The sequence below is a fragment of the Fimicolochytrium jonesii genome, assembly GCF_025526975.1.
Source record: "Fimicolochytrium jonesii strain JEL569 chromosome Unknown EV422scaffold_19, whole genome shotgun sequence".
Lineage (NCBI taxonomy): Eukaryota > Fungi > Chytridiomycota > Chytridiomycetes > Spizellomycetales > Powellomycetaceae > Fimicolochytrium > Fimicolochytrium jonesii.
In genome coordinates, this window is record NW_026515686.1 from 319,024 (window position 1) to 338,093 (window position 19,070).

Consider the following 19,070-nt stretch of genomic DNA (forward strand, 5'->3'; position numbering starts at 1 on the left):
CAAGTGGATGTATCCAACAGAGATGAGCTGGGATGGGTAGTGTTGTCGCCTTTACCTGTCTATCGAACGGTCAAGGAAAAGAAAGGCAAAAATCATTGAAAACGCGATGTTCCATCCAAACGCGTTACGCGTCAACGGGCTTTTCTGCAGGTAGTATCCTCAGGTTGGAATCGTAAAGAGTTTGGCCGGCTTCTGGTACATGAAATCTGGGCAATGATTTCGACCCTGCACATCGGAATACCGTGGTAGGAGTTGACGGACCCCCGGTGCACGGACATCGGTACTAACGGCAAACACGGTTCCCAGACAGCCACTGGCAATCCCCGATTGTTTGGAGTTGGAGGGGTGACGACGCCGCTCCACAATAATGCCATAAAGGCTCTCGCACAGCCTGGCAGCGTGAACGAGCATGCGTTGCGGCGATTCTCTGTCTTTTCTCCAAACCGGATAGAACACGCATATATACAGCTGTACAGCGATATCGGAGGCCTCTCACTTCGCAAACGTTCCTCGACGCTGCGAACCTCCACTTCCAGTTGATATCGCAAACGACATGGCTACCATCGACCCAAAAACCTGCCTGCAGGACCCGAACGTGCAGGCCTACCTCAAAAATGCGACGAGCGCCACAATCCAGACGGTCATCGGCACGACCATCGAGCGGGTGACCTACACGCTGGCTCCGGCGGCCCTGGTGAGTGTGAAGATTCTTGGGCCCTGGCTTCGTCTCGCTCCGATGGGGTCCATTGATCTGATATGATATTTTCGGCAAATCAGACATCAGGCGCCATCGCTCCGATCGTACTCTACAACCTCTTTATCTGCATGCGAAGGCTCATCTTCAGCCGCCGCAATCTCCGCTCCCTGAGTCTCCTTCTCGGGTTCCTCGCCATCGGATTCAGCATGGCCGTTCTATGGCATGTCCTGCTCACACCGAACTCACGGACGCTGGGTGGCCTCGCCCTTGGAATGTGCGGCTACGTCGTTGCTCTGTTTTCCCTCTGCACCGCCGGGACGGTCAGATTCGCCTTGCCACTCGCCAAGAGGGCACGCCAACGGAGCTTGTACTGGGTCTCCGCGTTCATGACCCTCGGCTTGAGCGCCGCCACGCTCGCTGTCGGATTTATGGATCTGAACACACACACGGGGGACGCGGCTTCGTTCCAGTTCTCCCTGGTGTTCAGTTACTTGAACTTGGGACTTCCCGCCTGGTACGGTCTCTGCTCCATTGTGTGCTTCTCTTATCAGGTGTGCTTCTTCTGTCCCATTGCATTGGATCCAAAGCCGAGCACCTTCTAACCCTCCGACACATCTCTAGCTCTACAAAACCCGCCAATCCATCGGAAGCCTGAAGAAGCTGAAATCCTTAGAAATCGCGAACCACTTGCTTGTGGTCCTCAACATCGTCCTCATCGCCTCCTACATCGGTATATCCCATTCACACACTTCCAGCGAATCATTTTCGTTCATTCGACTCACCCATGCCTTTTCCTTTCCCCTCGTAGCCCTCGTCCCCTTCGTGAAGCGCGACCAACGTTTCGACTCTCCCCTTGCCATCCTCTTCGGCTCCCTCTTCCTCGCCATCGAAAACAACTTCGAAGTCGTCTCCGACGTCGTTCAGCAAACCGCGACCTCCATCGAAGCCAACAGCTATGCCCTCGGTAGCGTCAAGAACTCTGGCAACGGCAAACAGACATCCTCCCAGGTCCCTGTCAGCAACAATGGTTATGGAAACAGCAACAGCCTGTCGGGAGGATCGGGCAATGGAAGCGGAAATGGAAGCGGAAATGGAGGCATGTATGGCACCCAGCCTTACCTTCGTGATGGAGCGCAACCGGGTTACCGGAGTGAATACGGGACGTACAGGGGTGAATCCAAGTACGGAAACTCCAGTCACGGATTCTAGATTCGGCGACCGTCTCGTTCGACTCGATAGTTCACATCCATGTATACCATCTCGCATGCCCCACTCCATTCACGAACTGCACGCTGGTCGTTCAGCCCATTTCCATCTGTAGATTTGCATCAATACGCTGGCGTATCATATAGACTTATCCCGCTTGACCCTCAGATGGCGTATACTAGTGTACAGTACTTTCCATATGTATGTCTCGTCAATAGAACACTTCAAGGCTATGTTTTTGAAGAACGTCGCCGGGTTTGAAATCGACTGAAAGCGAAAAGTGATGAGTCGCGCCGAGTGTCATCAGTGGGCCACGTTTGGATTCCACCCGCCCCGCCAAGTGAGAAAGGTGCGAAACAACTGGCACCCAAACACCACTTTATTTTACGGCAATCAACAACAAGGATAGCAACATGTCCGTCGACGATCTTATAGGTGGGTGCCGTCGGTCTGTCCTGGTTGATTGTCTGTCTGTCCACCCGCTTCTCCAGAGAGGCAGCACACTCATCTTGTGACGTGCAAACATCAGTTAAAGCTACCAGCGAACGCAACACAGGGGAGGATTGGGGTCTTATCATATCAATATGTGAAAAGGCCGATAGGTGAGATCGCTGGCTTGTTTCTGGCCCTCTAGTACAAGAAGTGCTGACGCATCGCAACCCCCAGCTCGGAGCCCGCAGCCCGCGAAGCAGTACAAGCTCTTGTCAAACGCATCCAGCACCGCAACGTCAACGTACGTCCGGTTGTAGTCACATCACCTCAAAACTGCTTATGCTAAACCTCATACTCCGCAGGTGGTGCTATTTGCGTTGACCGTGTCGAACTCCTTAGTCCATAACTGCGGCAAAACACTCCGGCGAGAAATCTCGTCTCGAGCGTTTGTAGATGCTTTGACCAAGCAGGTCGCCAACAAGTCTGTACATGAGGTTGTGCGCACGCGGATCCTCGATTTCATTCAACAATGGGCTGAGGAGTTCAAGGCGGATCCTTCTTTGGGGTATGGTACCTTTCGATGACCCGTGAGGAGCGATACCTTTCCTGACTCACCGAAATGCTGGGATACACAGGTTCATGGTGGATACATACAATGACCTGAAATCGAAAGGATACAGCTTCCCATCGCCGCACAAACCAGATGTCGTGAAGGTAGTTTGCGGAAGGAGCGGCAGCTTGCTTTGGTGGAACTATACCTGATTCAAAAGTGATACCACAGACGCAAGCAATGCTTGACAAGGAAAAAGAGGACGAGGAGCTGCAACTCGCTTTGGCGTTGTCTTTGTCGGCACAAGAATCAAGCAAATCGTCTAAGGTAGGGATTGGCTTCGATATACTGCATACGTGCGACGTGCGTACTGATACTTCATCGATCGACAGAGGGACTCGAGATCCGACAGGCCAAAGACACCAATACCCAAGCAGGTGCGTCGCATGGGCATTCATTCCGTAAAAGGATGTTGATCGAAGTACTCACGGTCTTTCCCAATAGACCGGTCCCAAAGTACTGTTCCACGTCCGGGCATTATATGACTTCGCAGGAACAGAGGAAGGCGAACTCCGCCTAACACGCGGGGACGTAGTCGATGTCTACGACGCAACGACATTCCAAGAGTGGTGGAAAGGGGAAGTGCGAGGACAAATCGGAATATTCCCATCGAATTACGTGGAGAAGGTTGAAGGAGCCGGGATGGCGGCTGCCGCGGTCGCGGAGGCGTCGCGGGCTTCGAAGGACGGCGAATCGGAGGTGTTGGCGAATGCTAGGAAGATTCGGCAGTTTCAGCAGACGTTGGCTGGGATTGACCCGTCGAGGGATAGCTTTGCCGAGAACGACGTTTTGCAGGTAGGACGAGTGTACCTTCACCCCTCGGTACTGCCTCGTCGCTTGGTCTCTAATCCCGCCATGCTTGTGGCATTATAGCAAAGCTACAGCGACATACTTCACCTTCGACCGAAGCTGCTCAAGCTACTGGAAACTTATCGGACGAAACAAGGTAGGATGACTGGCGCACGCTGGAATGCGAGAACCCAGTTGATGCTCATGAAACGCTGCATTTTTTTTGCCACAGATGAGCTAGTACTCGTAAACGACAGGTTTACGAACGCATGTCTGACGTATCACAGACTCATGGAGGCGTCAATGGCCCAGTCGAGAGGTGAGTCTGCCTGTTCCCCATCTTTTCACCAGTGATCGCTTCATTGACATCTCCGGCCAACAGCCTATCAACCCCAACACATCCCTGCTCCACATCACCACCCAAACTCTTACGTCGCGGCTCCACCAGCAGGTTACGAAGCAGCCCCACCAGCACAACAGCCCGGGTACTACACGTATCACACCGCGCCGCCTGGCGCAGCGCACTACCAGCCAGGTCCGCCTCAGCAGGCCCCACCGCAACAACATGCGCCTCCAGAGCAGTACGCTGAGTACCCACCTCACCAACAACAATCGGGGCTACATGCGCCGCCAGGGCAACAGCAGCCGCCGATTGCGTATCAGCAGTACTGAGGGGTGTAGTGAGCAAGGGTCCGCTCTAGTGTCATAGTGGCGTATCAGGGATGGGGGGTGTGCAGCAGTCTTTCCGATTTATTACGTTGGCCAAATTCGCCCCCCTGCACGCAGAGCTCCAAACTCTTAGGATTAGGTTTCTTACCTTGCACCTGTTAGCTGGTAGCTGAACAGACAACTTCCGCAATAATCGTTTCTTTTCCGGGCGAAAACGCGCCCAGCCATGCAAGTGTGATTTTTTGTTAATGCCCCATCTATCGCAAACTTATGGCTGTGTACAAAATCGCCATGGTCTTAAATTAATGGGGCATGGCGGCTCCCCCGATCGTTTTCTATGGACGCTAGACTAGAACGCAGATGCGGGCACATGTTCGTATGACAGCGCACATGGCTAGGGTAGGTCCCTAACGTATTTCTCCCTGCGCATGCCTGACCTCTGGTCCCATATTCCGAGGTCCCGCCGCGCTGGTCTGCGTTTGCAACGCTGCTTTGTTTCCCTCGCCTGACCAAGGACGTCGATGTCTCCTCGGCCCTGTCTCCCACATGTGTTTCCCGGCAGTCAGCGATCCTCCCTCGCGGACCGACCCTCGAGACTATAGATGTTTTCGTAGTCCATGTTCTCGAACCCATCCTTTCTCAACTCTACAGCTCATGATCCTGCAAGAGCATATTGGGGATCCCGTCTTTTATCGGATACACGTGACCGCAGCCGTTGCAGACCATTTCGGCTTCTTTGACCCGTGTCTGAATAAAGTGTACTCGATGGGTTAATGAGTGGACCGACAGCTTTGAGAACCGGATTTTGATGCCGTTACCTCCAGGATGACTTTATGCACTGCTTTTAGGAACTCGGTATCCCGCAATTCGGGGATCTCTTTGGGGAGTTGTGCGATGCCCAGCTGTATAATCGAAGAATCGATCGTTAGGTTTCAACGTTCCTGTGGTTTGTGTTCTCTCTTCCGCCCATGAACGTGTACCACTATGAGACTTGATGGCATCCGCCCCGCCTCTGCGCAGGTTCTACCGATGCCTCACACGTTCTTCCCCCTCCTCGTCCTTCTCCTCTTCACTCTTCCATAACTCAGCTGACTACCGCCCAAGAAAAACCTACCACAAAAGCCGTATCAACCAACACATTCCAGTCCAACCTATCCAGCATCCGCCTCACAAAGTCCTCGTTGAACTCCGCCTCTACCGCTTCCAACTCGACGTTCCGCAGTGCTAGGGGGTATGAGGCGCCTGGCGGGCATTGTTTGGCGTGGCATTGAAGGACGTTGTGGGTGATTAACCTGGGAGTTGGGTTGAGGTGAGCGTTGGGGGTCTATCAGGCGACAACTTTCGACATGGGCAGAGCAAACAAGACCTGCGACGAAAACTAGCGGGGATTTGGAAGAAGGAACCTATCTGCTCACCTCATATTTGCTGGATATGCTCTTCTTTGACTGTCGGTGTTGGGGATAGTTTGTCGAGGTGCTTGCCGAGAAATGCACAGATATTGCGTCGACAACCAAGTTCGATAAATGAAAATAAATAGACTGCACTGCACGTGCGTGGCTTAGCCCCTTCCTTCTGCTCTCGCTCCAGCACAAAAGAGAACACTCCTCCGCTTCCTCTCGTTTGATTCCTCAACATATTTACCACGGGCACTTTACCTCGGCTCCAGAAGTCACCGCAGGCACCCCGCAAAGGGCCTGCGGTCTTGGTGGATGTTCGTAAATGGAGAGCACCCAGATCAAACCACCTTAGGAAGTCTTAATAATCCGTCCCGACTATACAGGGACTCTCTTTTGCGGGTCTCTTTTTCCGTCGGGACGGTTCGCTGGCTTCAGATATATGTTTCTTTCTTTTGGATTTGATGGATGGGATGAACGGGGGTCAGGGGACAAGGAGAATGATGGGGGCTTCGTTTCGACGGTTTCTGAGAAATGGGGAACTCCAGAGCATAGCGCAGGTTAGGACGGGACTCGTCGTCCTCTATTGGATTGGGCACCACCCGGTAACTCCGTTGTTTGAGACTACGGTTGTAAGACTTGGGGAGTAACTACCACTTCGATCGAGTAGCGCTCTTGACGTCTGGATGGCGTTCTCCTCTTTGCCGTCCGTTTGTTGATGCGAGCGGAGGATAGTTCCTGTTGAACGCCAGCGGTATGGATGATGTACTTCTGGGATGCGGGAGTCTCTGTCGCTCTCGATTGTGTGGACAGGAACTCTTGCCGTGGAACTTGCGGGGTATCGAGTGCGGAAAGTATCCACAGCTGGTCGCTGGAGGATAACGAAATGTTTCTGGGGCCAGGAAGCACCTGAGCAAATGCGCGTTACGATGAAGCAAAGAGGATGGGAGAGCAAATGCCAAAACGTTTATTGAAGAAAGAGAAGACGATCTGATATACAGTAAGCAACGAGTCGAACGTATGCACAAGCAGATCCAGTAGACTTAAATCTATACTACAAAAGAAAGGTACAAAGCTACAGTATCTACAAAGCGCCGCAGGAGATCAACTCCATCTACGCCTTCTTGTAACACCAAGGCTTGTTGTTGGGGTTAGGTGTCAACGCCTTCCAGCAGCATCCCTTCGATTCGCACCCGCTTTGCGTGATGCCAGGGTTTCCACAGTCGACCCTCGAGTCAGTCGAGACGGCGCATGGGTCGGCTTCCTTGAAAAAGCAGTAAGCATCCCCGGGCTTTGCGTTCCAGCAGCATCCGGAAGCTTCACACCCAGACTGGGTGATTCCGGCGGCTCCGCAGTCGGTGCGTTTAAAGACGTTGGAGAGGTTGCATGTTCCCGGGGTGGGGTTGGAGGTTGGGCTTGGGGAAGGGGGGGCGGTCGATGTGGGTTGCACTGTGGGCTTTGCGGTGGTGGTAGGCTTTGCAATGGTGGTGGCGCTGGGCGCCTCGCTCTTGACGGTGGATGTGGGGACGGTTGAGGAAGTGGATGGCTTAGGGGGAGGAGTGTCACCGCCGCTGATGGAGATGTCCGCGCAGCTAAGGTAGACCTGCTCCGTCTGCTGCGAGTTCCACTTGAAGGAGAGGAGGGTGCGCTTAGAGGAGTAGTTCGGTATCTTGATCTTGGACGAAACGGTATATCCGCCGGCTATGGAGGTGTAGCACGACCCTTTCGGGGCCCTGTCCACGCTCTGGCACCTCGACCCGTCGTTGAAGGATCCACATGTGAACCAGTCCGTCCTGTGACACGGTGCACCGGCGGGACAGTCGGGGTTGAACCCGCACTTCTGGCCGGGGACATCAGTGCATTTCAGAAGTCCAGCCTCGAAGCACTTCTCGGCCGCTCGTTTCTCCGCGATGGTGGGGAGGTATCCGGGCGTCAAGAACTTGTCGACGAGCTCTTGGTCCTGGCAGATTCGGTAGCTGAACATACCCCCGTGATCTCCATTGTTGTCGACGCACCATTGCACATCAACGATGTCGCCGGCCTTGTAGTCGACGACGGTGGAGTTGCCCCATGCCGGTCCCGGCTGGTTGTAATCCTTGCTCACACGGGCGTTGTAACCGCACGGTCCGCTGCGACCGACGTCGGCGGCATTGAGGTCGGGCCAGGCGGGGACGGGCTCGAGGATGGCGCATTCGGGGCAGGTGTCGATGCCGGCTTCACTTGCGAGACGAGTGCGGGAGAAGGGGATGGTGAGGTAGCCGTGCGCGTGGACGGATGCCACGCCAAAGGCGAGGAGAGAGAGAGATGATGCGAGCATCTTGCGGGTATGCTGCTAGGCGGCGTGTAATGCGAAAGATGGATGTTGGCAGACGGAAGGATGGGATGCAACCGGGAGCACCCTCTTTTATACCCTCACAGAACAGTTCTCCGCCAAGAGCATTGAGCCCGACATCCCCCCGGCTGCATGAAGTCATCGCTGTGTGGACACATCCTGCTCTCAAGTGCCCACCTCCAGCGATGATCCTTCTCGTTTATCCCCACACAGCGCAACATCACCGCGTTGGCGACGGCGACGCGTTGGATGCGTGCAAAGAGTCCCGCTGCGAGTGTCGCACGCGTTGTGGATCGGCGGGAAAGGGTTTGTGAATTCTCGTACCGAGTCGCTTCATCCGGAACCGCGTGACGGATTTGTGGTAGTCCCTGAAAGTGCCGAACTCTCCGGGCGGCCGATCCAGGATTCATGGGGTATGCATAAGTTTCGTTTCGTTGAAGTCGCTGCTGTCGGGACTTGGGAATGCAAGGGGAGTTGAGTAAACCCTGGAACTCTGGGAAGCGGCGAGCGTGGCCGAAGGGCTTGCGCGCGCAAATTCCGTCAGGTGGACGGCGCGCCATGGATCCCGTGCTCCCGAAAACGGCCCCGTGCTCCCGATCGGATGCCCAGGGTTGGGATACACAAATTTCTTTTGACGGTGTGTTTTTCCCCGGTGATTGACAGCACTTTCTTTTCGTCTGTCGACTTTGTGGTTGAAGCTCCGTCGACAGATCATGCTGGTCATGACGGCATAATGTTCAGAGCCTCGACAGCTTGAACTGCGATGCTTTACGCGTGAAAGGGAGGCGTGTGAGCCATGGGGTAAGAACTCACTTCTGACTTACATATGGTCCGACGCCGCATACATACAGCAGTAACTCCGCCGCATACTTGAACGACCGCGGCTCCTTTCTCCTTGGAAGGTCCTTGACCGTGGTATGACTCGTATGAGAATTCTCACTTAAAGCTTCTGAGTTACCACTGTCCGACCTCTCCGTTGGAAGTGTGGATGCTCATACTAGCCTCATAGCCGACCGCCATGGCAAAGCCTCTTGCACGAGGAAGGAACAAACGGAGTCGGAATCGGACGTCGCGGCGGTGACAGGTGTGGAGAGATTGGTTGATGCAGCGTTGATGGTTTGTCCGGAGCAAACGTGAGCGAAAATCCAGCCTCCCTCTGTATGCTTGGAGAAAGCTTGCAGTGGGGTTTAGTGGGAAGAGTGATGAGAAGGTGATCTTACCCCAGCGGCTGGCGGACGCAGGGGTTCGATCCACCCCTTTCTGTCTTTGAGGGAACGGAAAACAGCTGGAACACATTGCTAGAGCCTTTTCCGAGGTACCAAGGAAAGTGAGTAAATGCTACTCTGCGATCAAGGCAACCCGTTTCTCATGTCGGCCAGAGCACAGTTCTATTAGGTATGCTTCAAAAGAGAGATCCCCGGGTCAAAACAAATCATCAACGAACATGCGTCGGTATTGCATCAAGCCGCTCCGGCGGCAACTCTACCGAGTTAAGAGACTTTCGGGTCTGCTTTCGGGTGACGGTGAAGGGAAAGGGAAAGGCCACAGTCCAGTACCCCTGCGTGTGCTTGGAGACCTCCACCGTGCTGCAGTCACTCACCAACGAAGTTTCATAGACCGTTGATATGCAGGGGCTACTCCCTTCCCAAATCTGCCAGCCTTTGCTGTTACCGACACAGACGGGGGAAAAAAGCACTCGATTTGATTTGCTCTTGCGGTCACGTGAGTGACCCAGAGACTCGTGGCATGCTGTCACTTGCTGAATCGGAATTCGCTTCAACGAGAACCACCGCATTCGCAGAAGCCTGGAAAACTGCAAATATACAGTACACACCCACGCACGATTACCGTCCTTCAGCATAACTCGTCCTGTTAGGTTATATCCTGTGGAAAGAGCGGTGCAATATTGGAGCTCGCTGAGCTGCGACTGATTTGAAAAACGCAGATAGCGAGGGGTCGATTAACCTTGGAACACTGGCCTACGGAGAGATCGCCTGACAAAGTCAGCATCACTGCACGACAGACTGCAGCAAGGGGGGTCTATTGCGGACGAAGAACGATCGCACTTCCTTCAACGGAGAGCCATCCCGAGGTCGCATTTCTTCGAGCGTGGGTTTTGTGTGGCCAAGCGGCTGGCACGACAACTGTATACACCATGTCCTCCCTGGTCTGCCGTGGACTTCTGGCGACAAAGAGCTCGGCCGTTCGATCTGCTAGCCCTCTGAAAACGCGGTCACCCGCAATTCGCTACGCGGCACGAACGCCGCAACGGACAATATGGACTCATACGCACACACGAACCGAGCGCCAACGGATGTTCAATGGGCGGAGTTCGAATAGCGGAAGATTTCAGCAGCAACAAAGGAGAGGAATATTCGGACCGGCCAGAATTGTTTTCTCCATGATCAGGCTACCGGTGGCCGCCGCTGGTGCTGCCGGTGGGACGCTGACTTACATCAATTACAAATTCAATGGTTGGTATCCTCTAGCTGCAGTCTGGTTGGCCGTAACGTGGCCGTAACGGTTTCTAACCTGTTTTGCACAGAGTTCCATCGCGAATACGTGCCAGATTGGATGAAGGATGCCTTCGGCAAAGCCAACGAGTTTCTAAATGATATTGACCTGGGCAAAATGGAAATGCCAGAATTCAGCTTCGGCGATTTCAAGTTCCCCGACCTCGACATCGATTTCTCCAAGTTCAAACTCCCCGACATCAGTGCACATTCCTCTTTACCGGGCTTGGACAAGGCCGCAGAAAAGTTCGACGCGCTTACAACCGCTGCATTAGATAGTGCAGCTTTCGTGCAGCCGCCAATGGTGGAAGAGGTCGTTCAGCATAAGGCCGTGCCTACGAAAGTGAAGGGGCCATCATTACCCCCACCAGATGAAGACCTCATGGTTTTGACAAAGAAGCTTATCGAAATTCGCAATCTGTTGAAGACGGTCGACAATAATGCGAAGATGACGCTTCCGAGTATCGTTGTTGTCGGTTCACAAAGCTCTGGGAAAAGTTCTGTCTTGGAGGCTATTGTTGGCCATGAGTTCCTGCCAAAGTAAGGAAGCGGCACAAGCCACGCACACTTTCAGATGCATATGCTAACAAGTCCGTTTCCCAATTTGAACAGAGGATCGAATATGGTCACGCGGCGCCCAATCGAGCTGACCCTCATCCACACACCGGACAGCAAGGAAGAATATGCAGAGTTCCCACAGTTGGGTCTAGGGAAAGTGCCGGACTTCAAAGACGTTCAAAAGACGTTGACCGACTTGAACTTGGCGGTCTCGGACGCGGAATGCGTGTCGGACAACCCGATCGAGCTCAAAGTGTTTTCGCCCAACGTCCCAGATTTGACACTGGTGGATCTCCCGGGTTACATCCAGATCCATAACCGCAACCAACCTGCGATACTGAAGGAAAAGATCGCAGAGCTCTGCGAAAAGTACATCAGGGAACCAAATATCATCCTGGCGGTATGCTCCGCCGATGTGGATCTGGCAAACTCGGAAGCACTCCGAGCGAGCCGGAAAGTGGATCCAACCGGCAAGCGGACGATCGGCGTCGTCACAAAGATGGATCTGGTCGACGAGAACACGGGTGTGGGCATTCTCACCAACCGGGACTACCCACTCCAACTGGGGTACATCGGCGTTGTCTGTAAAAAGTCGGGCAATGACGTGGATACCCGAGCCCTTATTCGGTCAGAGGACTCGTTCTTTGGCTCGAACCCTGCCTATCGGTCGAACAAGGTCATGGTGGGGACAGGAACACTCCGCAGGCGCCTCATGCAGGTTTTGGAAGACCACATGGCCAAATCGCTGACCACGATCTCGGACGCCGTGCAACACGAACTCGACGAAGCGCGCTACCAATTCAAAGTTCACTACAACGACCGGCGAATCAGCGCCGAGAGCTACGTCGCCGAATCCATCGACCTCCTCAAACAAAAGTTCAAAGAGTTTGCGGGCCAGTTCGGTAAACCGCAAGTGAGGGAAGAAGTCCGCATGATGCTCGAACAGAAGGTGCTCGCCATCTGCGGCGACATGTACTGGAGCGACGACCGTATCGCGAACTTACCGAAAGTTTGCCTCACGGATCCGTTCTGGCAGGCCCGCCTGGACGTCATTTCGGGCGCGTTGACGAAAAGCGGGGTGGGGAGGGCATCCGTCCAACTGGTCGCCGACGTGCTGACGCGCAACATGGAGCGGCTGACATCGACGGAGCCGTGGGTGCATCACCCCGACGGCCGCGCGAAAGTGATAAATTTCAGCACGGAGCTGCTGAAAGCCAAATTCCACACCGCGGTCGATCAGGTCGAAAACACCATTAAACCGTACAAGTTTGAGGTGGAATGTACGCCTGCGGAATGGGCGGAGGGCCAGAAACGCGCCGTCGAGATGCTGGAGAGGGAGGTTGTGCATGCCAAGGAGCAGTTGGAGGCTATCAAGAAGGCCGTCGGGCAACGGAAGCTGAGGAATGCGATGAAGTATGTGCAGAAAACGGATCGGGAGGATGCAGTGAGACGCCAATCACAACCACCACCGCCAGTTTCCGCACCCGCCGACTCAAAAGCCACCCCCGAACCCACCCCCGACCTCCCCGACGCCCACCCCTTCCCCTCTCCTCTCCTCACCAAAGCCCGCGAAGCCCTCGTCCACCAATTCCGCATCTCTCTCCTCCAACAACGCACCTCGGCGGTAAAATCCCGCCAATGCGCCTCCCCCGACAACAAACCCTGCTGCCCCGAAGTCTTCCTCTCTGTCGTCGCCGAGAAACTCACCTACACAGCCGTGATGTTCATCTGGGTCGAGCTGCTCAACGAGTTCTTCTTCCAAATCCCGAGAGAGATTGATAACAAGCTGTATTATGACCTGAGTAGACGCGAGATTAGGGAGTTTGCGCGGCAGAACCCGGTTGTGAGCAGGCATTTGGAGGTGCAGGAGAAACGAGCAACGTTGGAGGTTGTTATGGAGAAGTTGAGGGAGTTGAGGGGGAAGCGGTAGTGGATGGACGGGTTTACCATGGTGTTTTGGAGGAGTGAGAGATTTCATCATGCATCTTTTCTGTAGATCTGTCTGTTTTCACATCTGTTCTTATTGTGCATACCCCTGGTCGATCTATGTTACATGTCAGATACATATTATCATCAAGTCATCTCTTTACGTACTGCACGTGGAAAGCTAGTCTGAGTATATTGACCAGCAACCTCTGCCTACTACGCCTTTCAAGGGTCTGAACATAAGAACTTGCGAAGTTCCGTCCGGATCAGTCGATGAATGCATCGCGTTTCTCACAACGCCTTTTTCGACTTCTTCTTGTCGGCACGTTTGTACCCGGGGAGTGACTGTGGTGGGAAGGAGAATGGGAGATGTCGCGCACGTTTAGGTTTCTCTTCAATGGTAGTAAGAGCTCTCTCTTCCGTGAGGAGGACAGAGAACAACGGAACACCTACCGAGCTCGGCCCACTCCTCCAGTAAACCAACATCTGCACCGCCAACCAGGCATTCAGCCCGGTCGCCACCAAAGTCGACACGAGCACATTGACATCATCCACCTCCTGCAGGGTCGTAAACACCCTCGCAGCGGACCCCGCAAACGTCAAAAACGTCGTAATAGCCGACAACTGTCCCGTCGATTTCGCGCGCCAGTTGTTCCAGATCTGCGGCAGCTTCGAGGCTGCGGAGATGGCGACCATTGAGGCGAAGAGCTGTTGGAGTTGGGTGGGGTTGATGAGGGATTCTTCGAAGAGGGCGAGCGTGCTGAGGGAGTAAAGGGAGAGGAAGGCTAGGAGGCCGAAGAGGTTGCGGGAGTAGACGAGGATGAGGCCGAGAATTACGAGGTTTTGGATGTTTATGAAGGCCACTGGATGGTTGGGGAAGAGGTGGCAGTTAGGCTGGATCATATGTTGGAACATCGAGGTGAGAAGATCATCCCCACGGGAAAACCCTCCCCACCAGCTCAGGGGCCTCCCTTCCTTCAACGAGCGACCGTGCCCTTGAACTTACTTTCTCCATAAGTCCCAAACGGATATCCATTCCTCCAGTTGTAAGCCAGCGAGATGGTATAAGCAGCAGTCTCAAGCAGATAACTCGCAAAACTGAGCCCCTGCGTGCTCCGGCTCCCCGTAATCTTTAATATCTGCGGCACTTTCACAATAGTCCCACCAGCCATAATGCCTAGGCCGAGCACCTTACTGACGAACAGCTTCAGGCAATCTACCGACGACAGGTCGAAATGGGCGATCCTGTCGGCGCATTTGGCGCCGACGAGCGGCTCGAGGACGTTGTCCTGCGCGTAGCTTATCAGGCCTGAGAAGGTTTCCATTATGAGCGGCTGTCTGGCTTGACGGCGGTGGTCGTAGAAGATGGGTGCTATAGTTGAGTCGTCGTTGCACCGAGAAGTGCATGTGCCAATGGGACCGATGGAAGCGGAGAAGGGTTCTTGGAAGTTGGTGGGAACTGGGTGGGAACCTGTGGGAACTCTTGCTCGCGTCTCTCCCCAGGTCTCTCTCTGGAGTCTCCCAGCGTCTTCCTTCCCCCAAAGCGGACTTGAACTTCAACCAAGATTTGCACAGAGCGCAAAGAGAACCTTACACTCAGGCGGTCTCGTATAGTCGAAGCAAGGAGAGGTTGACCAAGGATGGCTACAGATGGGAGTGACTATGAACGGGCGCCATCTCAAACCCTCCCCAGCTGGAAGTTCCATGCCGTCGAATACCCCGGATATGTGAAGAACTTTGACAACGTGCTCAAGACGCTCGGCGGGTCCGAAGCAATAGAAAAGGTGGGCGGATGCGTGCTATAGCAGAGCCAATTATTGTCCGGTGGAGATTCGTCCCGGAAAAGGTGGGTTCAGCCACCTACAGAGTGGCACCGGGAAGATGATCTTCAAGTGCTTACAATATTCGCTCCGCGCTTGCAGGCTTTCGCCAACGACCTTAACGTGGTGGAGCTTCGGTACCGGCCAGAAGATCCATTCTCACATCCCATAAACGGAGAAATTATTCAAACGTCAAATATCTTGCTGGGAGTCACAATCCGACGGAAACGCAAAAGGACGGGAAGTGCTGCTGGAGCGCAGGAGCCGGTGGATCCGTCCCAAATTACGACGAGATTTATGGGGACTATTACAAAGACGTGTCGCTTCCGAGGTGAGGGAGAAAATGGGATGTAACGGGCACATCAGAGGTCTAATTTTGTTTTGGCTCAGCCATCGCTGATTATCAATGGACACCTGATCCGCACGACCCGCTTGTCAAGCTGAGACGGGATATGCAAGTTCTGGACAGTAAGAGCTAGTTTTACGGCTAGCGATTGGAGAAGCGCGCGCCTGACATGGTTCCCTGTAGTCGAGGGAATCGAGAAATTCGTCCCAGCGAGGGATAGAGGGCCACAGGAAAACTTGAGGAATATGCCTCCGCCCGCGTTCTCACGGATAGAATGGCCGTTTGACTATGGGTACGTTGGATCATCAACTCGCAAACATTCGTCGTGGTGCGCATATAGTCTTAACGTCGAATGTGTAGATACCGACAGAACATCGCGGTGGTGAAGGTTCTGGTTCGCAAGGAAGGCCAGGCGAGCAACGCGCAACTCCGCATGTCATATCCTGAGACATTTAGCTAACCCTGTTGCCCACTCAGTCCCCTCAAATGAAACTCCTAAACCGTTACGAAAGCGTCAAATTCACCGCTGTCTTCGCGGATGCTAGCAAACGTATAGTTCCCACCAAACCACCAAAAACCGCATCGCTGGCTGGGATCCCCGCCGAAGCGCTCACCCTCATGCAGCAACTCTTCGAGCAGCGACCTTGCTGGACGCGGCTTGCTATCACCAACAACCTCCCGGCTAGATATCGCCCTCTGATCAAGAAACTCCTACCCCTTTATGCTTACTCATACATGGCAGGGCCCTGGAGAGATACGTGGCTGAGATATGGATACGACCCGTGGAATGATAAAGAAGCGAGATTCAGTCAAATCATTGACTTGCGGTTCATGAAGCCGACAAAAGCTGCTTCGAGTTTGAGAGCCAAACGATTGATTGGTGTGATGGAACCGAGCCATTTAGTGGTGAAGCGTACGTTGGGGCCAACTGCCCAGGACCTGGCGGCCGATCGGGCTGAGGACGATCCGTAAGTAGTTTGGCTCACTTACCTGAAGAAGCAATGTGAACAAATGCACTAGATGACTGTGGACTTCGCCATGTAGTCCCGCACCCGATACACATATCTTCGACGGCATACGCACCCGTGACACGGGAACCTTCACCCTAAACGATATCACGGATCCGGACATCATACCTCTCATAAACACGACCCGACGCCTTCGAAGCAGATGCCACGTAAGTCAAACTACCCTACTTGTCTTCTCCCACTCTACCCACACCGTCTCAACCTCATCCCAAACCACGACATGCAGGACCGCGACGGCTGGTTCCGCAAAGGCCACATCGACCTAATCCGCGACCTCATGAAACGAAAGATGAAAGTCGCACTCGGCAAGATCCCGTCGTTCGAGTTCCATTGGGACGATAACGAAGGGGACAGCGAGCCTGATATCCCGTCCGACGACGAACGTACCACACCGAACGTGATGGAAGTCGAGATGATGGCTGATGCGGGTGCGGGGTTGAGTGAGGAGACGCAGGATAAGGTTAAGAGCAAGGTATGGGTGAGGTGTCAGGGCAATAGAGATGGAGATGTGTATTGACTCAATGGCCATATCCAAACAGGTGGGCGAGCTCATGAAATCGCTGCAAGCGGCACAGATGGGCGAGAATGGTGTGTCCCTGCGTGCCTCACAAACCGTCCTGGATGAGACACTAATATGATTTTCTCAAGCAGTGGAAGAGGATCAGGATGAAACTGACCAACATGAAGATGATGCCGATTTTGATTACTATGATGTGAGATACGGTTTCGTGCTAGCTCGAGGACGCCGTGGAAGACTGATCCATTGTTGTCTTTTACCTTCAGGCTTTTGGTGATGATGATGAGGATGAAGACATATAATGATTTGCCTTGGAAGGGCCGTTTCATCCACCATTCTTCACCTCGTCAGGTTTTCGGCGGAATGATGCCCTCGGCTGATGTCCCTTTCCAGTGTCCAAATATATATAGTGTAGCACTTTCATTGAGTAGATTCCGTAGGATAGCTCGGATATCAAATGTCGCATCTGCATTTTGATACCGCTTCGTGGAGAAAAGATGCAACATTGGAAGTGGGACCTTCCACTTCAGTTAGTGTTTCCGTTCATGTCCTTCCTCGGAGACGGATGTCTTCTAAGCTCTCACGCTTGAGCCTTCACACAAAGAACTTCATTATCCCTTCATCTCAGCGACGAAGTAGACTTGGCTCTGCTTTCGTTTCAGCCTCCTGCTTCTTTGCCTTTGGGGTCCTGTTTTGGGGTTTGCCAGGAGGTCTGGTATTGACTGGTATCGAACACCAGCATAAGTCAAGTCCTGACGAGTTCGCACCGTTGAAGCGGAGAGAAGCTCACCATATCAGCCTTCATGAGTCTTTGGAACGCATTGCTACCTACTATGAGAACGATTTCTATGAGTTGAAGCCCACCTCACGGCAATATGCACCTTCGCAGTGCCCAGAGTGCTCTCGCAGGAAGGGGATTGGGACTACCATAATAGAACCTTACGCAGCTGCCTAGCACCAACGCGAACGTCAGGCCTTTATAGACGATAAAACCAGATGCCATAGACTGCAAATGAAGCCCTCCCGGGCGAGTGTCGCTGTGACGAGTGTTCTATGGCTGCAAAGCAGACAGAGCTCTAGCGCTCGTCGCATGGTGTCCCGTACGGGGGAAACGCGCAGGGCTCATATGACCAGCGGCCGCGACGCGTGCCGCATCTGACTGACAGTGACTCTTCTTCACCTGCCTCTGTGCCCTTCCCTTCTGTTCTTACTGCCTCCACCATTTCAAAGACCATTTCACAGACAATTTCCCTGGACTTGGTATGGACATCATCTATCTACCAACAACCCAGTCAGGGAGTGAGGGGGGGAGGGGGGGAGGGGGAAGGAGAAGGAAGAGAAAACCAAAAAATGAAAAGAAAGGTCTTGGTAACGTGCGGGTATATGATAGCTAGCTTCCGAGGAAGTGGGTGCGCTAGAGGCCGGCGAACTGTCGCGGTCATTGTCGTTCCCTTGCCGGGGTGTATGTTGCCCTAGCGCGTTTGCATTTCAGAGTCCCGTGGTGAGGAAAGCGTCTACGGGGTCAATTCGGGACGCTCCTGAGGTGGGGGAAACGGAAGCGAGTCGTGGGTCGGGGCAGGTGTACGCATGGGCCAGTGATTTTGGTAGGCAAGGAGGGCTAGGGATCTGTGGAGGGCACCCTTGAGGACCCAGTCCACGGTGTGCGGTGTAACGTCAGAGGAAACTTGGACGATAATGGGCCCTTCCGAGAGGGCTGAAAATGATGTAGAGCAGAGCGTCGAGAGCTCTCGCCGGACAGATGCGTATGTCTGTTCTAGGTGCCAGGACCAGGTGTTGATGCGAGTCTGTTATGGTCTTGGGCTTTGGGATCTGTATCCAGTAACCGGTTCCGCCATCCACATCCAGTTTGGTGACGTCGCTTCATGATCCCATCGCGCTTCGCGTATCACGAAAGATCTCTCGTAGGCGAGCAAGGCCCCAAAACGCAGATAGTGTGAGGGTGCGGAGGACTAGGAGGTCATGTGGCAGGGGAGGTAGGTTGGGCCAGCGTCGTCATCATTTGCGAGAGGCGGGCCTTGACGAGTTCATACATGTAGAGGTAACCGAAGTGGTGTCCAGTGGCATTGTGGGCGTCCTTAAGAGCAGAAAAGTACTGTACCTTCCAAGAGATTGTATTTAAAGTGTCCGTGCAGCACACGGTCGAGCTGATAGTTGAGCTAATCGGAGGGGTTAGGGGAAATGGGGAAGATGCTGCCGTTGTCGTTACGCGAGT

The 19,070-nt window shown here is 53.8% G+C and overlaps 7 protein-coding genes across 7 annotated transcripts; 4 read left to right on the forward strand and 3 right to left on the reverse strand.

Moving 5' to 3' along the window:
* The first annotated feature begins 378 nt into the window (after positions 1 to 378).
* Positions 379 to 2,157, forward strand: EV422DRAFT_536122 (uncharacterized protein). The gene is made up of 3 exons (XM_053070808.1): positions 379 to 694; positions 778 to 1,248; positions 1,319 to 2,157. Exons 1-3 carry the CDS (start codon positions 554 to 556, stop codon positions 1,904 to 1,906), a joined length of 1,200 nt encoding a protein of 399 aa, XP_052923898.1. The 5' UTR covers positions 379 to 553; the 3' UTR covers positions 1,907 to 2,157.
* On the forward strand, positions 2,144 to 4,681 carry EV422DRAFT_559143 (uncharacterized protein). Its single transcript, XM_053071933.1, has 11 exons — positions 2,144 to 2,338; positions 2,433 to 2,505; positions 2,570 to 2,636; positions 2,698 to 2,900; positions 2,971 to 3,049; positions 3,117 to 3,212; positions 3,278 to 3,322; positions 3,390 to 3,740; positions 3,819 to 3,891; positions 3,967 to 4,053; positions 4,117 to 4,681. Exons 1-11 carry the CDS (start codon positions 2,317 to 2,319, stop codon positions 4,404 to 4,406), a joined length of 1,386 nt encoding a protein of 461 aa, XP_052923899.1. The 5' UTR covers positions 2,144 to 2,316; the 3' UTR covers positions 4,407 to 4,681.
* Positions 4,682 to 5,883, reverse strand: EV422DRAFT_536130 (uncharacterized protein). Its single transcript, XM_053070809.1, has 4 exons — positions 5,819 to 5,883; positions 5,518 to 5,695; positions 5,222 to 5,305; positions 4,682 to 5,150 (listed from the first exon to the last, which is right to left on the reverse strand). The coding sequence occupies exons 1-4, from the start codon at positions 5,821 to 5,823 to the stop codon at positions 5,049 to 5,051; spliced, it is 369 nt and encodes a 122-aa protein (XP_052923900.1). The 5' UTR covers positions 5,824 to 5,883; the 3' UTR covers positions 4,682 to 5,048.
* Positions 5,884 to 6,911: 1,028 nt separating this feature from the next.
* EV422DRAFT_551129 (uncharacterized protein) lies at positions 6,912 to 8,114 on the reverse strand (the record flags this gene model as incomplete). Its single annotated transcript, XM_053071814.1, has 2 exons — positions 6,912 to 7,061; positions 7,248 to 8,114. 2 exons carry the CDS (start codon positions 8,112 to 8,114, stop codon positions 6,912 to 6,914), a joined length of 1,017 nt encoding a protein of 338 aa, XP_052923901.1.
* Positions 8,115 to 10,943: 2,829 nt separating this feature from the next.
* Positions 10,944 to 13,130, forward strand: EV422DRAFT_498433 (P-loop containing nucleoside triphosphate hydrolase protein; the record flags this gene model as incomplete). The annotated part of the gene is made up of 2 exons (XM_053068019.1): positions 10,944 to 11,182; positions 11,255 to 13,130. 2 exons carry the CDS (start codon positions 10,944 to 10,946, stop codon positions 13,128 to 13,130), a joined length of 2,115 nt encoding a protein of 704 aa, XP_052923902.1.
* Positions 13,131 to 13,201: 71 nt separating this feature from the next.
* Positions 13,202 to 14,643, reverse strand: EV422DRAFT_536138 (uncharacterized protein). Its single transcript, XM_053070810.1, has 3 exons — positions 14,133 to 14,643; positions 13,580 to 13,989; positions 13,202 to 13,518 (listed from the first exon to the last, which is right to left on the reverse strand). The coding sequence occupies exons 1-3, from the start codon at positions 14,449 to 14,451 to the stop codon at positions 13,393 to 13,395; spliced, it is 855 nt and encodes a 284-aa protein (XP_052923903.1). The 5' UTR covers positions 14,452 to 14,643; the 3' UTR covers positions 13,202 to 13,392.
* EV422DRAFT_536141 (RNA polymerase III transcription factor IIIC subunit-domain-containing protein) lies at positions 14,644 to 17,560 on the forward strand. The gene is made up of 11 exons (XM_053070811.1): positions 14,644 to 14,910; positions 15,049 to 15,277; positions 15,337 to 15,414; positions 15,476 to 15,584; positions 15,653 to 15,704; positions 15,770 to 16,260; positions 16,337 to 16,469; positions 16,547 to 16,792; positions 16,860 to 16,908; positions 16,969 to 17,033; positions 17,104 to 17,560. Exons 1-11 carry the CDS (start codon positions 14,767 to 14,769, stop codon positions 17,137 to 17,139), a joined length of 1,632 nt encoding a protein of 543 aa, XP_052923904.1. The 5' UTR covers positions 14,644 to 14,766; the 3' UTR covers positions 17,140 to 17,560.
* The last annotated feature ends 1,510 nt before the right edge of the window (positions 17,561 to 19,070 follow it).

Excerpts from the sequence above, each read along its gene's own strand:
- EV422DRAFT_559143 (XM_053071933.1), top strand. The coding sequence starts at position 2,317 with ATGTCCGTCGACGATCTTATAG. Across the intron at positions 3,050-3,116 it reads ACAAACCAGATGTCGTGAAG|ACGCAAGCAATGCTTGACAA; the intron begins GTAGTTTGCGGA and ends GTGATACCACAG. Across the intron at positions 4,054-4,116 it reads GTCAATGGCCCAGTCGAGAG|CCTATCAACCCCAACACATC; the intron begins GTGAGTCTGCCT and ends TCCGGCCAACAG.
- EV422DRAFT_536138 (XM_053070810.1), bottom strand. The coding sequence starts at position 14,451 with ATGGAAACCTTCTCAGGCCTGATAAGCTACGCGCAGGACAACGTCCTC. Across the intron at positions 13,990-14,132 it reads GTTTGGGACTTATGGAGAAA|TGGCCTTCATAAACATCCAA; the intron begins GTAAGTTCAAGG and ends CCAACCATCCAG. Across the intron at positions 13,519-13,579 it reads GGAGGAGTGGGCCGAGCTCG|AGAAACCTAAACGTGCGCGA; the intron begins GTAGGTGTTCCG and ends CTACCATTGAAG.
- EV422DRAFT_536130 (XM_053070809.1), bottom strand. Across the intron at positions 5,306-5,517 it reads TGGTTGATACGGCTTTTGTG|CTGGGCATCGCACAACTCCC; the intron begins GTAGGTTTTTCT and ends TCGATTATACAG. Across the intron at positions 5,151-5,221 it reads TGCATAAAGTCATCCTGGAG|ACACGGGTCAAAGAAGCCGA; the intron begins GTAACGGCATCA and ends CACTTTATTCAG.
- EV422DRAFT_536141 (XM_053070811.1), top strand. The coding sequence starts at position 14,767 with ATGGCTACAGATGGGAGTGACTATGAACGGGCGCCATCTCAAACCCTC. Across the intron at positions 14,911-15,048 it reads GGTCCGAAGCAATAGAAAAG|GCTTTCGCCAACGACCTTAA; the intron begins GTGGGCGGATGC and ends CCGCGCTTGCAG. Across the intron at positions 15,278-15,336 it reads AAAGACGTGTCGCTTCCGAG|CCATCGCTGATTATCAATGG; the intron begins GTGAGGGAGAAA and ends GTTTTGGCTCAG.
- EV422DRAFT_536122 (XM_053070808.1), top strand. The coding sequence starts at position 554 with ATGGCTACCATCGACCCAAAAACCTGCCTGCAGGACCCGAACGTGCAG. Across the intron at positions 695-777 it reads CGCTGGCTCCGGCGGCCCTG|ACATCAGGCGCCATCGCTCC; the intron begins GTGAGTGTGAAG and ends TCGGCAAATCAG. Across the intron at positions 1,249-1,318 it reads TTGTGTGCTTCTCTTATCAG|CTCTACAAAACCCGCCAATC; the intron begins GTGTGCTTCTTC and ends ACACATCTCTAG.